Consider the following 16,990-nt stretch of genomic DNA (forward strand, 5'->3'; position numbering starts at 1 on the left):
CAAATCATCCTCTAATTTTAAAGAAATAATTTTTTTCCACTTTTGTATATGTATGGAAGCGAGAAGACAGTCTTGTAGGTCCTGGAGGCTTGGCAGCATCTCCCGCTGAACCATCTTGTCAGCCCAGATTTTGTGGGTTTTGTTAGGAGCCAGTTTTATGTTATATGAACACTAACCAAATATTAGAAGAGTATACATTTTGAAAAAGTCTTTTTGGTTTTATTTTTTGTGAAAGACAAGGTCTCACATAATCTACTGGTAATCCCACTGAATGAGCATAAATACCATTACCCAAATTTTTTAATCAAATTATGCAAGCATTATTTTCTATCCAACAGGGCTAGTAGCTTCCTAAAGCAGGGTTTGAGAAAACAGCATCAAACAAAGGAAATTTTGTTATTTGGGGTTTATATTAGCCCCCAAATTGCAAGACTAAGGGGGTTTCAAGGATTTTGGATTATGTAGGAACTTGGCAGAAAGAATGTCTCATAGTGATCAAGTCTAGGGTGTTGAGCTCCTTCTGAGAGTTTGAGTGTATCTGTCTTGTCATGTCTAGAAGACACTGTTTTGCTATGGTCCTCTCTGACCTCTGGCTTCTACAGTCTTTCTACCAGACCTCTCATCCACGATGGTCTCCAAGCCTTGGTGAAAGTGTGTGTGTGTGCATGTGACACATGTCCTTTTTGTAACTTAGCATTCCAAGTCACCTGCACTGTGACCAGCTGTGAGTTTCTGTGTTAACCCCACCCATTTCACATAAGCGCAGGAATGTGCTGGTTTCTTTTTTTCAAAATTTCCTGCTACAAGAAACTTCTGGTCTATGCAATGTGTATGGGTGTTTTGTCTGCATGTACAAACATGTGCTTAGTTCCTGTGGAGGCCAAAAGAAGGTGTCTTGTTTCTTGGAACCGGAGTTCTAGATTGTTGTAAGCTGCCATATGGGCTCTGGCAATTGAGCCGGGGTCCTCAGGAAGAGCATCCACTGCTCTTAACCTTGAGCTCCTATTAGAACTACTTTTAAATTTTAATTTTAGACCTGGAAAGGTCTCAGTAGGTAGAAGCTTTATGCAAGCTGGACACCCTGTGTTCAATGCCTAGAACCAAGGTAAAAGTGTAAGGAAAGAACCAACTCCACAAAACTGTCCCCTGACCCCCCCCACCTAATAATGAATAATTAAAATTTAATTTTGAACGCTGATTCCCCCCCCCTCAATAGTTTTGCTCTGAGTAGTTTAGATAAATGTGGGATTTAACTTAGCTTCTTGTGTGCTGTAAAAATCCTAAACTGAAAACATAAAATTTACATTTGTTACTGTGTTTTGTTTTATGTCTGCTGTTGGTCTTGGCCTTAGCCTCCACAGCATAGCAAATACAAAACATACATGTGCCGAGATATGAAGCAAAGGGGAGGATGCCCTCGTGGTGCCAGCTGCACGTTCGCACATTCACAGGAAGAACTGGAAAAGTAAGTAGGAAATCCATGAAACACAGACTTTGGAATAGGGAATGATTTGTTGGCTTTAAGAAATACAATGAGAGGGGCTGGTGATGACTCGGTGTTTAAGAGCACTGGCTGTTCTTCCAGAAATCAGAGTTCAATTTCCAGCAATTGCGTGGTGGCTTGCAACCATCTGAATTGGGATCTGATGCCATTTTCTGGTGTGTCTCAAGACAGCTACAGCAACAGAGTACTCACATACATAAAATAAATCTTTTAAAATTGTGTGTGTGTGTGTGTGTGTGTGTGTGTGTGTGTGTGGTGCATGCCTTTAATCCCAGCACTTGGGAGGCAGAGGCAAGTGGATTTCTGAGTTCGTGGCCAGCCTGGTCCACAGAGTGAGTTCCAGCACAGCCAGGGCTACACAGAGAAACCCTGTCTCAAAAAAAAAAAAAGAAGAAGAATTGAATTCACTTAGGAAATTTTTATGAATTAGTACATTTCTTAGAAGGTTGTTTTTTTGGTTTTTGGTTTTTGGTTTTTTGTTTTTTTTTTTCAGTTTTCATTATATTGTTCTTATAAATGGGAAGCTATATTTTATCAACTAGATGTCAAAATGAGTACTTTTTTAACAATTTTAATTCATTCTTACCAATTGCATGATGTATTTGTAGTCGAAACATTTGCTTTTCATACAGATTTCGTAAAATGAACAAACGTCTGGTCCCCAGAAGACCCTTGAGTGCCTCTTTGGGTCAGCTTAATGAGGTGGGCCTGCCTTCAGCACCTGGACTTCCCGATGAGAGTGCCGTGGATTTGTCCAGCAGAAAACCTCCTGCACTCCCAAATGGAATTGTATCATCAGGGAGCACAGTGACACAACTGATTCCACGTGGGACAGACCCCAGCTTTGATTCTTCTCTGAAACCAGTAAAGCTAGACCACCTGAGCAGCAGTGCTCCAGGGTCTCCTCCTGACCTGTAAGTCTTCAAGTTTCTTCCTTGTAAACTGAGTCGAGGGGAAAGAAGAGTTTGGTTCTAACCCTAGTGGTTCCTTAGTGTTATTGTGTGTTCTTCTGCTTTGAGTCAAAAGTCTGTCCTTTAACTTATTACCTCATAGCCAGAGATGACCGTGAACATCTGAGCCTCCTGCCTTCACCTCCAGGTACTAGAATGGCAGGCCAGCAGCCCTGTGCCCAGCTATGTTGTGCTAGGGATTAAACCTACCAACTGAGCTATATCCTGGCTAGCCTAGAAAATAAAAGTTTTACTTATTTTTTTCTGCACTGATGATTTTTTAAAGGAAGATTAATTCCTTTAAATTTGTGGAAGAAATTAACATTCAAATATATTAATTTTCCAAGTACTGGCAGTCTTTTTATATGAAACATTTAATGTGTATTAAAAGTATATTTTAGAGACTTTGAACTTGTCTTGTATAACTTTGCTCCCTTAGGCTGGAATCTGCCCCTAAGAGTATTTCTGCCTTACCTGTGAATCCACATCCTGTACCTCCAAGGGGACCAGCAGATCTGCCTCCCATGCCTGTCACCAAACCAATTCAGATGGTACCTCGAGGCTCTCAGCTATATCCAGCACAAGCAGATGTTTATTATCAGGATCCTCGAGGAAGTGCCCCAGCTTTTGAGACAGCACCTTATCAGCAGGGTAATGATCATTCATTTATATTACTCATTTCCTTATTCTGCTGTGAGTGATCATTTACATAGTGGCTTCCTTTAGATAAAAAAATGTATTTTTAATATTTGGAAAACTAAGGTTTTTATGATCAGCTAAATTTCTTTGCCTGCTTAAAGTTGTATAATATGTATTTTAGTCACTCAAATTTATCATATAGATCAAAAATTCAGCAGTAGTGGCACATGCCTTTAATCCCAGTATTTGGGAGGCAGAGGCAGGCAGATTTCTGAGTTCAAGGCTAGCCTGATCTATAGAGTGAGTTCCAGAACAGCCAGGGCTACACAGAGAAACCCTGTCTTGAAAAAAACCAAGAAAAAAAAGGATAAAACTTACAAATTTTATAGAAAGATTAACATTTACTGAGCAACTATACTGAGTAAAGCTGACTAAACTCTTTTTCAAGAATGAAAAAAAAAGTAGTGGATGCAAACTAAATTTACAGTATGATTTCCTTCCTTTCAGTTATTGATAATGGCCTTATAATACACTTTTAAAGGTACTGCATATAAGTCTTCAGAGCAGTGGTTTTTAACCTGTTCCTTGTGACCTCCTTTAGCAAAGCTCTGTCTCCAAAAATATTTACATTACAATTTGTGACAGTAAATTAAATAGTTATGAAGTAGCAACAAAATGTTATGGTTGAGAGTCACTACAACATGAGGTACTGTATTAGATAAAGCATTAGGAAGGCTGAGAACCACTGTTTTAGAGGTTCTGTAATGTAGGGTCAGCTTAATAGTGTGTGTTTGTGCATGCCTTTGATCCCAGCACTCAGGAGGCAGAGGCAGAAGCCAGCGTAGTCTACATAGTTCCAGGATAGCCAGGGCAACTTAGTAAGACTCTATCTTACAATCAAATAAAAGAAGAGATTAAAGGGAGTACTGACATTTCTAACTAAAGTATTAAATCTCATCAGAATTAGAGGCTATTTTTGTTTTGTTTTTTGTTGTTGTTGCTGTTTTTTAATGGTAATTAAAGTATCTTATTTCCTTTTCCCCCTAGGTTACATATGTTGTCTCTGCATTCAATAGCTAATAGTTCCTCAGCTAGTGGTAGGATTGCATGTCCCCCTTTCCTCCTCGATGCTGGGATTTTTTTTTTCCCAGTCTGGAACTTGTGCATACTGTCACAATTGCTATGAAAAGTGAATCTTTGGTATATCATATCTTCTAGCTCATAATAGTTTTGAAGTTGAAACTCTATAGTAGCAGGGCCTGGAAGAGTAGGTCTATAATTCCAGCTACCGAGGAACCCAAGGCAGGAGGATCTCAAGTTCTAGGCATGCCTGGACTATAGAGTGAGTTCAAGGATAGTAGTCTTCAGAAGACCCTATCTCAAAATGAACTATTTAAAAAGGGGCTAAGTATCTAGCCCAGTAGTAGAGTGCTTGTCTAGTAGTATGCATGCAGTCTTGGATATGAAAATCCACAGGGTTAAAACTAAAATAGAACCTTAGTTTCAAGGATGCTTATGAAATTTAATTTTTAATTTCCAGTAACTGCATTACATTAAGACAAACTAGAAGAAAGGATCAGTCTACTATATTAGACTATGTATATTGATCTTTTCCATTTATTTTCAATAATTATTATTTGGAAGAAAAAGAGGTTTTCCCTGGGATTGAATTTCAGGGCCTTGCCAATTCCAGGCAAACATCCCACCACTGAGCTGTGCTCCTGGCCCTAATGAAAATATTTGCTTTCTAATTATCATAAAGCTACTGTAACTATACAAATAGAACCAAATTTTATCAAAAATAAATAGATTATTAATAGTTAAGTGTTTTAATGTTTTTGGTTTTAGTTTTTGGTTTCTTTTGTGTAGCCTTGCTGTTTTGGAACTTGCTCTGATATCTGCCTGCCTCTGCCTCATGAGTGCAGGGATTAAAGATGTATGCCACCATCACCCAGCTGTGTTTTAATGCTTTAAAACAGATGAGCTCATTATTGTTTTATGTTGTACAGGTATGTACTATACTCCACCGCCATGTGTGTCCCGCTTTGTCCGACCTCCACCATCTGCTCCTGAACCTGGTCCTGCATACTTGGACCATTATTCACCCTACCTCCAAGATCGTGTCATAAGCTCTCAGTATGGCACACAGCCACAACAGTACCCACCGATGTACCCACCTCACTACGATGGCCGCCGTGTATACCCTGCTCAGTCTTATACAAGAGAGGAGATGTTCCGGGAAAGCCCTATACCCATTGACATTCCATCTGCAGCAGTGCCATCCTATGTACCTGAGTCCAGAGAGCGATACCAACAGGTAGAGGGTTACTACCCAGTGGCTCCTCATCCAGCTCAGATCAGACCTTCATACCCCAGGGTATGCTGTATTTTTTTTCTTAATAGACTTAATAGAAATTAATTTCTATTTTGTATATATGTGTGTATAACTGGTGTGTGAGAGAGAGAGCACAGGTACCTGTCACCACAGCACACTTAGGTCAGAGGATAGCTTGTGAGGGTCAGTTCCTAACTTTCCATGTTGCTATGTCGGATCTTTCTTGCTGCTGCTCAGAATACTTCAGGTTAGCTTGTTGCAAGCTTCCAGCATCTGTTTATCCTTCCCATATCACCATAACTGTCCTGGGGTTACATGTATGCCCCATGGTTTCCAGAGATCAGCCTTGGGTTGTCAGGCCAAGACAGTGCTTTTACCTGTCAGTTATTTTCTTGGTCCTAAAATTTGAAGTTACTTTTTTAAAAAACAAAAATATCTAAGCATTCTTTATTTGTATACTAAGATTTGATCAGTTATGAAATTTGGAAGATCTTGAAAGAGTTTATATATGGTTAATTAATTAATGTGCTTTGGAATTCTTGATCAATTTTAAATAATCCTCCAATTCCCAGGATCCTCCTTATAGTCGGCTTCCTCCTCCCCAACCCCATCCCAGTCTGGATGAGCTGCATCGAAGGCGGAAGGAAATAATGGCCCAGCTAGAGGAAAGAAAAGTCATCTCTCCGCCTCCTTTTGCACCTTCACCAACACTTCCTCCTGCATTCCATCAAGAGGAAGTAAGCACATCATTTTTAATCCTGCTTATTTACCATTATCAGTTTTTGTAACCTGTTAATAAATTATGAGAGCTAGGCAGTGGTAGCACACACCTTTAGTCCCAGGAATCAGAGACAGGCCCACCTGGTGTACAGAGTAAGTTCTAGAACAACCAGGGCTACACAGAGAAACCCTGACTTGGAAAAAGAAAAAGAAATCTCTTCCCAAGGAGATGTTTATCAAGTTTCCAAATTATGAAGCTAATTTTCTGATTTTCTTCCAGAGAGTCATTGTTTTATTACATATTTAGATTGATAACCCACTTAAAATTGAGTTATTAAATGAACTGTTAGAATCAAAGTCCATTTTTCCTCTGCAGGGATAGCTCATTGGCCTTACACCATTTACTGATCTGAGCATCTTTTTTTTGTGTCCCACAGTCAGCTTTCTTATAACCTGTTAATTAGGTGAGTGTGGTAACCTATAGTTCTAATACAGTAGGATACTGAAGCAGAAGCCAGCCTTCACTACAGAGACCCTGTTTTGAGAAAATGATAAACAACTATGATTCTGAAATCTCTATTTTTGTTGGTCTATTTCTGTCTTTATACCAGTACTGCCCCAGCAGTGATGGCGCGCACCTTTAATCCCAGCACCCTGTCTCGAAAAACCAAAAAAAAAAAAAGCAAAAAACAAAAACAAAAAATACCAGTACTGCATTTGTTTATTTATTCATTTTGTGTGTCTTGAGGGGTGAGAGTGGGCCTGTGTGTTGGTGAGGGGACGGCTGGTAGGACAGGAGTCCTTAGGTTTCAAGGATCCAAACTTAGGTTGTCAGATTTGCACAGCACATACTTCTCTTGAGCCATCTGACCCCTCATTCCATAGAATGTTTACTTAAGTCTGAACTCACTGATTTAGGTTCTCCTAGTATTTGATTCAAAAGTAAATAAACATGTTAGGAGCTGGGAGTTTAGTTCCTTAAATTTTTTAATTAACTGAGACATAAACTAAGATGTATTTTTAATTTAACAATGAAGAAACCGGTAGTGTGGGTTAAAAAAAATGTAGGAAAGATGCATAAATACGGGTGAATGATAAAAATTACAGGGGGTGTTTGGTTTATGTACCATAGTGCTATAATTTTGGGCATTTTTTGGTTTGGGGATTTGTGAAACAGAATCTCACATTCTAGACTAAGCTCACCTCGAATTCACTCAAGCTGGCCTCAGATTTGGCCTCAAATTCAGTTTCTCCTACCTTAGCCTCCCAAGTGCTTGGATTACAGGTGTGGACAACTGTGCTCAGCAAAACATTGCTTATAGTGATCTTCTGTGTTTTGTCCTCATTTTTTTCACTTTTTCATTGGTTAGTTTTTCTAGAGATTTATTAGTTATATTTGTTTTTAATTAGATAGCCTGAGCTGAGACTGTAGCTCAGCTGTAAGAGTATTACCTAGCATATATATATGTTGTTACTTTGTTTCCAACCCAATTCTCCTGTAATAGGAATCTCAACTCAATCAGCTAACAAAACAAGCTACAAACCTAGATTGGGCAGATCTCCCGCTACACTGCTCTATTCCCATCTATGTTATCCCATGTAACTTGCTGTTTCTCCAGGCCATGAGCTTCTCTCTCTGCTGCCTCTCTGTTTCCTGCCCAGTCATTGGCTCAAGCCTTTATTTGAAAAGTTAAGGTGGGGAGAAGGTTCACAAGGCAACTCCTCATCTGCAGCCCCTCTGAGGAGTGGAATTAGCATCAAAATACAAGCCTAGGGCTATCCACAACATACATACATCTCTAGGTTCAATCCATAATGCCTTGAAAACTGGGCAAGGAGGCAGGAGTATCAAAAGCTCTAGGCCATCCTTGGCTACATAACAAGTTTGAGGCCAACCTGGAATACATGAAATTCATTAGTTATACATAATGAAAGTAATTGGAGTATAGGATTTTGTTTTTTTTTTTTTTCACATCAATTAATATGTGTAAGAATATGTGTAACAGCTGGGTAGGGTGGCACATGCCTTTAATCCCAGCACTTGGGAGGCGGAGGCAGGTAGGTAGATGTCTAGGAGTTCAAGGCCAGTCTGGTCCTCAGACTGAATTCTAGAACAGCCAGGGATATACAGAGAAACCCTGTCTTGAGGCCTATCTCCCTTCCCCCAGGGAAGAAAATTATGAGTCCAAACAGCATTGCCAGCTGACAAACTATATATGATAAACAGTGAAACCTGGAAAGTGAAAGCTAGGTGTGGTGGTCATACCTGAGCTACCATTTCAAGGCACCATTTCAAAAATACAATAAAGTAGAGATTATTATACACAATAAATAGTAACTTGTTAATGTATAAAGGTAATCTTTTTTTGTTTTGTTTTTTTGTTTGTTTGTTTGTTTGTTTTAGAGACAAGGTTTTTCTGTGTAGCCCTGGCTGACCTGGAACTCACTCTGTAGACCAGGCTGGCCTCGAACTCAGAAATCTGCCCCTGCCTCTGACTCCCAAGCACTGGGATTAAAGGCATGCACCACCACTGTCCGGCTTATAAAGGTAATCTAAACAGAAGTTCATAGTACCTCTGTCTCTCAGAGTGTTGGGATTAATGGCGTTCACCACCACACCTGGCTAGCTTTATATTTGTGCTTCCATTCTGATTATAAGTAGCCTATATATAGTTGCCCTAAATTCATACATTACAGGAATATATGACATAGAAATAATACTTTCTTCAAATTCCCATTTCCTATAGCAACCAACAATTTTGTTTTGTATTTCAACTTTTTTATGTGCATGAACATGTTTTTTGGAGTGGAGCAGATTATGGATTGGTTTTGGTTTTGGAATATCTATGTTGATGTGAATTTATCCTTTTTTGTAGCTGCAGAATATATAACATTCAGGTAGAAGAGCCTACTTGCTAGGTATTAATATATTCTAAAAGTTAGCTATCCTACATGAGCTTAGACTTTTAAAATGTTTAGTATTATAAAAGTGTAAATACTATAATTAACAAAAAATACATTGGCCTTGAAATGGAATTTTGTTATTGGATAATCACACAACTTTAGTCAAGAAGATAAAAACGAGGCCTGTTACTCTTTTACTTAATTAAATCAACCTTAGGCCAGAATATATGCAAAACAGGAAATACTGTTATAAAAGAAGCATCAGCAGAGAGTTGCTGCATTACTACCTACCTCATAAAGTATGTGAGATGCAAAGCATGTTCTCACTTACTGGAGGTGTTACTAAAGCACACCGAGGGCAACCTAGCAAATGTAAAGCGTGATGCATATTCACTGAGTGCTGACTTTATCTGAGAGAGTGGAGGAAATGGTGAGCAAACTTCTTAAGATCTTAGCTTGATTTGCTGAAGGATGTTGAAATTCCTTTTTTTTTTTTTTTAGCTGCCAATAACAAATCTGAAGGCTAAAATAATCTTCACATTTTTCATTCTATAAAAATATGTTCTAACACTTAATAATCAAATAACTATATCTATACTGCTTTAAGTTGATGGTCTAGATGTTCCATACTTTTTCTGTTTTGTTAACTCATAGACCCATTTCCTATTTTTCCCTCCTCTATCTATAGTTTTTGGATGAAGACTTGAAAGTAGCCGGAAAATACAAAGCAAATGATTATAGTCAATATTCTCCTTGGTCATGTGATACCATCGGCTCCTACATTGGAACCAAAGATGCAAAACCCAAAGATGTTGTGGCAGCAGGGAGTGTGGAAATGATGGTATGTGTAATGGCTAAACATTATTAATACAAATCTAGATACATAAATTCTCTATTATAGGGACAACTAATTGAGCTTTGCTTTTGTTTCATTTAAGTATAAAGTATATGATTATCTTCACAAAGAAGAGTATTTATTATACATCATTTTAGGTAGCAGTTTCCCAACAATTAATTGTTCAGAACCCAAGTTAAATCATTTTAAGTATTTAACCAAGATCCTAGATTTCAGGTTTGGAGAGATGGTTCAGTGTTTAAGAGAGCATATTGCTGTTGCAGAGGACTTGAGTTTTGTTCCCAGCTCCCATGTTGGGCAATTCATAAGCACCTGTGATTCTGGCTCTAGATGGTCCAGTGCCCTCTGGCTTCCATGGACACCTACTCAGTGTGTATGCCCACACAGATGTACAAAGACTTATAAATAAAATAGTGTGCCCAGCAGTGGCACTTCTAGACTGTAATCCCAGCACCTGGATACCAAATAAATTAAAACTCTATTCTTACAAGTCTTTTTTGTTTGTTTGTTTTGTTTTGTTTTTCCAAGACCGGGTTTCTCTTTGTAGCCCTGACTGTCCTGGAACTCACTCTGTAGACCAGGCTGGCCTCGAACTCAGAAATCTGCCTGCCTCTGCCTCCCAAGTGTTGGGATTAAAGGCGTGCGCCACCACTGCCTGGCCTTACAAGTCTTAAGTTTAAACAACCAACTTGGTTAATTTATTTGGTAAAGAAATCCAAAATCTTTTTGAAAAATGAGTATTTTTTGATTATTTTAAATGGGAATATAATAGCTATGTAGCTAGCAAGTCAAGGTTTAACGTTTCTGTATTTATGTCTCCGCACTTTACGTATTAAGTTCCCCTCAGAGCAATAAAGTTTTGCAAAAGTAGTTAAGCTCACTAATCTCATTTTCCTCCTTCACTACTCCCTGTCAGCAAGTAACCTCTTCCCTGAGTTTAAATTTTATTACTTATATATACACACACACACTGCACACTGCTTTTTTTTTTTTTTTTTTTTTTTAGCAAAGCCCATGGATCCCATGGAATGGCAGAGACTCTAGGCAAGTGCCACTGTACTCAGCCTCTACACTTTCCTTTTTGAGACAGGGCCTTACAAGGTTTTGGGTTGGCTTTGAAATCACTCTGTGGGTAGCACAAGCTAATCTCAGGGTTGTGGTGCCTGACTAGTAGCTATAGTTATAGATCAGCGTTAACTGATCTTTTACCATTATGTATAATTTTTCACTTCATTTTTTTAAAGATTTTTTTTTTTTTTAGATTTGCTTATTTTTATGTGTATGAGTATTTTGCTCACATGTATGTCAGTGTTTCACATATGTGTCTGGTGTCCTCAGAAGTCAAAGAGCATTAGATATATATCCTGGAATTAAAATTAGAGATGGCTATGAGATAACATGAGGGTGCTGGGATTCGAACCTGGTCCTTTGCAAGAACAAGATCTCTTAATTGCTGAGCTATCTCTCTAACCCCTATGAGAGTGTTAATGGACACTTTGTAGATTCTCCTGTGCATATCCATGAAAGCTATGCTTGGACGTGTATTCCTGGCCAAATGGATGATAAGCTTGAACCAGCCTGAACTATATATTTTTTTACAAAAAAGGCTGGATGTGGTGGTATACACCTTTAATCTTAGCACCGGGGAGTAGGGAGTGGGGCACAGAGATGGTGGGTGACATAGTAAGACTGGAGAGAGAAGGGGGGATAGACAGACAGACAGGTATTGCTGCCTTGACAAGGATCGCTTGACATAATTTTCCCTGTTAATCCCAAGAAAGTTCCCTGCTGATTTGTGTGGGTTTTCATAGATGATGTTTACCTAGTTGGTTCAAGACAAAACTAGTTCAGGTAGATGACAGGCCAGAGTAAGAAAGAATAATTAAATAAAAAACAAACCTGCAAGCAACTGGGAGTGTGACAGCGCGAGGTCCTGCACTTGGTTCCAGCATCAAGTAAGGTGAAATTAAGTAGAAACAAAACTTTCAATGTGCTTCAGTGAGCAAATGTATGCTTCTACATCACAGGAAGTCTTTCACCAGAATGAGCTGAAACAGGATAGTAATGTCAGGTGCTTTCAAAAGGGTTATCACACTAAAGTAACATTACCAAAATAACATTAATTTCCTTAAACTTGGAAAAATAAAATTACTAACCTAGTATAGATGCCATTAAAAGTTTTTCCAGATATATGAAAGAAGTGTTAACTCAGTGCCTCTCAAGCGTGACACATGTGGTAAAGTGCTTGCCTGACAAGTTAATGTTTGTACATATTACTTAGGAACGGGTAGATCTATCATCTGTCTGTACTTGTTGGTCATATAATTCTTACTATGATCTAAAACCAATGTTTTATATAACATCCAAAGACAACTAAAGACTTATTCTTACTAATAAGAACATGATACTCTTATTAACTCCTTTACAGAGCTAGTGGAAATTATGCTAAACATCACTTCACTTTTGCTTTTTGTCAGAATGTAGAAAGTAAAGGAATGAGAGACCAGAGGTTGGATCTTCAGAGAAGAGCAGTGGAAACTAGTGATGATGACCTCATCCCATTTGGAGACCGACCAACAGTATCTCGATTTGGTGCCATCTCTCGAACATCCAAAACACTGTATCAGGGTGCTGGCCCAATGCAAGCTATAGCACCTCAGGGAGCACCCACAAAATCTATTAACATATCTGGTAAGAATCCTAGAGTATAGGGGCTGGTGAGATGGCTCAGCAGTTAAGAGCACAGGCTGTTTGCTCTTCCAGAGGTCCTGAGTTCAATTCCCAGCAACCACATGGTGGCTCCCAACTATCTGTGATGGGATCTGATGTGTCTAATGTGTCTGAAGACTGCTACAGTATAGTCATATAAATGAAATAAATAAGGTTTTTTTGGATTTGTTTTTTTTTTTGAGACAGGGTTTCTCTGTATAACCCTGGCTGTCCTGGAACTCACTCTGTAGACCAGGCTGGCCTCAAACTCAGAAAGCTGCCTGCCTCTGCCTCCCAGAGTTCTGGGATTACTGGCATGTGCCACCACCGCCCAGCTTAATAAATCTTAAAAAAAAAAAAAAAAAAGAATCTTAAAGTAGTAATCGTGATTCTCAGTGTAATTCTATTTAAGACTCTTAAGATCTTTAAACTTTTTCCTATAAGAAAGCAATTGCACCTCCAGCAATTTTAGGAGTATAAAGTAAAATTAACTCTTTATGTATTAAGACTGCTCCAGGGGCTAAGGTGTAGCTCAATTAATAGAGTGTATGCCTAATATATATGAAACCCTGGATTTAATACCCCAAGCCACATAAACCAAGTATTATGGCACATGCCAGTAATCTTAGCACTGGAGAGACAGAGTTAAGGCATCAGAATGTTCAAGTTCAGCTTTGGGTACATAATAATTTCAAGGCTCTTCTAGGCTAGAGATCCTGTCTCAGAGCCGGGGAAGGGGGGGGGGGAGGAGAAAGGAGAAAGAAAGAATTGCTTGTGGCTTTTATCTTAAATAACTTCATTGTTTATTAAAATAAGATTCTTGGAGTCTAAGGAGGTGACTGGCTAGATAAAGACGATCTGAATTTTGGATCCCCAGTACCTACATAAAATATAGGGTGTGTGTGTGTGTGTGTGTGTGTGTGTGTGTGAGAGAGAGAGAGAGAGAGAGAGAGAGAGAGAGAGAGAGAGAGAGAGAGAGATCGAGAGAGAGAGATCCTGAGAGATCCCGGTAGTGCTTTGGGAAGATAATCTGATGCCAGCCCTCACCTTTACATTCAAACACTCATGGGCACACAGTGAGAAGAAAATATATAAAAACTGAAGGTTCACTGGGGAAGAAACAGATAGCATTGTCATTTTGGCAGATAGCTTTCAAAGTATGCACATAAACATATACAGTGTGCCTTTGCCGTCTCGATTATAGTACCTTGGATGAATCAAACTAGTAAATTACATCGGTTCCTTTACAGAATACAGTGCATACGGAACTCACGGTGGCTGGGGAGATTCTCCATACTCAGCTCATGCAAACATACCTCCTCAGGGACACTTCATGGAGAGGTACAGCCATTCTTTTTTACTTGTTATAAATATTTAGAGCATTTTGCTTTCCTTGTTTTATATTCTAGTCAGTAGTTATTTTACAAAATAAAACTTTATAGAAAATTTACCTCATGGTTTCTTTCTTACCAAAGGGAGAAAATGTCCATGGCAGAAATGGCCAGCCATGGAAAACCCCTTCTGTCTGCTGAAAGAGAACAGTTACGGCTAGAATTGCAGCAGCTGAACCATCAGATCAGCCAGCAGACCCAGCTGCGTGGACTAGAGGTACAAACCTACAGATAGTTTTTTCTTGTATCAGGAATTTTGATGTACTGTGTAGCCACATGATCCTCCTGTGTTAGCCACATTAGTACTTACACTGAGTACATTAGTACTTAACACTGAGGCTGCAGGTATTCAACACTGCACCTATTTTGTGCTCTATTTTTGAAGGGTTCTCTAGAATGTTAATTTTAATTTAATTAATTTTCTTTCATCATGTATATGTATTTTGTGAGGTAGTATATGCACATGAATACAGATGCTAGAGGATCTGCCTGGAGCTGGAGTTACAGCCATTGTTGTGGGCCTCCTGACTTGTATGCTGAGAACAGAACCCAGGACCTCAACAAGAGCAGTATCTAGTCTTAACCATCAAAACACCACTCCAATCTCCTTAAATAGTAATTTTTGAGATACATTAAAGCACATAGTTTTAAAGCCTTTGCCTAAGTGTTAATATAGATATCCATTCTTCAGAGAACTCAGAACTAGATTTAGTTCGACTAATATAAAAAGAATGTTGTCTGAGAATAGTACTGGAGGAAAAAGGAAAAAAAAAATCCTGCCTCAAGAACATCGAGTTGTTATAGGAAAAAAAAAAAAAAATACAGGATTTCCATCTGGAAAATAGCAATCAGAAAGAAAGATACACATTTATAATTGATTTCTCTTTGAAATAGAGGAAAAAAGATTAAATTATTTTTGGTGCTGGAAATATGTCTACTATTCTTGCAGAGGATCCAAGTTTGATTCCTGTTTCCCAACTGCCTGTAACTCCTGAGGATCCAGCACTCTTCTGGCATCCATAGGCATCTGCACTTATGTGTAATGTGTACATACCAACATAGACACACTCCATCTGTCTGTCTCTCTCTCTGTCTTTTTCTCTGTCTCTCTAGAAAATAAAACACATCTTTTAAAAATAAAGCCATTTTTCTCAAGTACTACTAAAACAGAATGTATTTATAGTTGGATTGTTTTTACTTCAACCTTGTGGCTAGTTTAGTGGTAAAATACTTTCAGTAAGATGTTTGCTATATGACATGAGGTGTGCTGAGTTATATGTGTGCTTGGCTTTGTGCACTAGGCTGTTAGCAACCGGCTGGTGTTACAGAGGGAAGTGAACACCCTGGCAAGCCAGCCCCAGCCCCCTCCGCTGCCTCCAAAGTGGCCTGGAATGATCTCAAGTGAGCAGCTAAGCTTGGAACTGCATCAGGTGGAAAGGGAAATTGGAAAGAGGACGCGGGAATTGAGTATGGTGAGTGCTAATGGTGGGGAAGGGAGGACGGTGAAATGAACTCTGTGACTCTAGAGTTTAGAATCATCTGGAGCTGGTTCCAGGTACCTTGAGGAATAACTGATATTTAGGGTAATTCTAATAAAGATGAGTTGTCATCTGGTGGTATCATTCCTCTCTTAGGAGGTTTGTCCTTTGTCATAGACTTTGGGGAAAACAAGGGAATTAATTGGTAAATTTAAATTCTGTTTAATGTTCTCATTAGGTAAACAGATGGGATAATTGCTCTTTCGGACTCTGTAATTTTTTTTATTCGATATATTTTTTATTTACATTTCAAATGATTTCCCCTTTTCTGACTTCCCACTCCCCGAAAGTCCCATAAGGCCTCTTCCCTCCCCTTGTTCCCCCATCCAACCCTTCCCACTTCCCTGTTCTGGTTTTGCCCTATACTGCTGCACTGAGTCTTTCCAGAACCAGGGGCCACTCCTCCATTCTTCTTGGACATCATTTGATGTGTGGATTATGTTTTGGGTATTCCAATTTTCTAGGCTAATATTCACTTATTAGTGAGTGCATACCATGATTGATCTTTTGAGCAGACTCTGTAATATTAAGATAACGTTTACACAATAAATATTACTTTTCGTGGTGTTTTATAAAGGAGATATAGTCTGTACACTGTTCTCCACTGTTTTTTCTGCTAGTTTGCAGCACTGTCAAAAGGCCGTGAGAAGGTGGGTTGTACTTTACACTTTTGTGTCTACTCTCATCTACCTGTGTTTTGTTAATTCTTAGTGAAATAGGAATGATATTTCTGATCATCAGTCTGTGTTGTGTGAATTTGGTCTAACCCAAATTACACCACAGATTACTGACTTTATTATATCTTCTTCTAAGGAGAACCAGTGTTCTGTAGACATCAAAAGCAAACTGGGTACAAGTAAGCAAGCAGAAAATGGACGGCCAGAGCCACAGAGCAAGGCCCCCCCTGAGGACCTTCCATTGACATTCAGGTAAAGAAAGGAGCACCGTTCCAGTCCTATCTAACCAGAGAGAGAGAGAGAGAGAGGAGAGAGAGAGGAGAGAGAGAGAGAGAGAGAGAGAGAGAGAGAGAGAGAATTTTATTCTGGCCATACACAAAGTATGAATATGTTTTGATTCTTAAAAGATCTATATTTTGTAAAGAGAATATGAATATATACATTTTTTTCAAGACAGGGTTTCTCTGTGTAGCCCTGGCTATCTTCTAACTCACTCTGTAGACCAGGCTGGCATTTAACTCAAGGCATATATCATTACTGCTCAGCAGGAGAAAAGAATATGTTTTTACTGACCTAGAATTAAAATTTTACTTTAGGAGTTGGAGTAGGAAGAGAGGAATTTGAGGTCAGTCTGGGCTACAGAGTGAGACTATCAAAACACGTGTGTACACAAAACTTAGCACTTTACTGGGGCTCAGTTATCTGTTAATTCCTAGCAAATACTTTGGGTTTTTTTGGATTTGGTTTTTTTCAAGACAGGGTTTCTC

The 16,990-nt window shown here is 38.9% G+C and overlaps 1 protein-coding gene across 1 annotated transcript in view; it reads left to right on the forward strand.

The window, feature by feature from the left end:
- Rc3h1 (ring finger and CCCH-type domains 1) overlaps positions 1-16,990 on the forward strand; it is a 63,390-nt gene that overhangs the window by 37,897 nt on the left and 8,503 nt on the right. Inside the window, exons 9-19 of the mRNA XM_052199810.1 lie at positions 1,353-1,465; positions 2,137-2,418; positions 2,894-3,105; positions 5,103-5,470; positions 6,001-6,165; positions 9,741-9,893; positions 12,386-12,599; positions 13,868-13,958; positions 14,093-14,225; positions 15,310-15,480; positions 16,360-16,475. Coding sequence (XP_052055770.1) covers positions 1,353-1,465; positions 2,137-2,418; positions 2,894-3,105; positions 5,103-5,470; positions 6,001-6,165; positions 9,741-9,893; positions 12,386-12,599; positions 13,868-13,958; positions 14,093-14,225; positions 15,310-15,480; positions 16,360-16,475 — 2,018 coding nt within the window. The remainder of the gene's footprint in view (positions 1-1,352; positions 1,466-2,136; positions 2,419-2,893; positions 3,106-5,102; positions 5,471-6,000; positions 6,166-9,740; positions 9,894-12,385; positions 12,600-13,867; positions 13,959-14,092; positions 14,226-15,309; positions 15,481-16,359; positions 16,476-16,990) is intronic.

This window comes from Apodemus sylvaticus, chromosome 12, assembly GCF_947179515.1.
Source record: "Apodemus sylvaticus chromosome 12, mApoSyl1.1, whole genome shotgun sequence".
Taxonomy (NCBI): Eukaryota; Metazoa; Chordata; class Mammalia; order Rodentia; family Muridae; genus Apodemus; species Apodemus sylvaticus.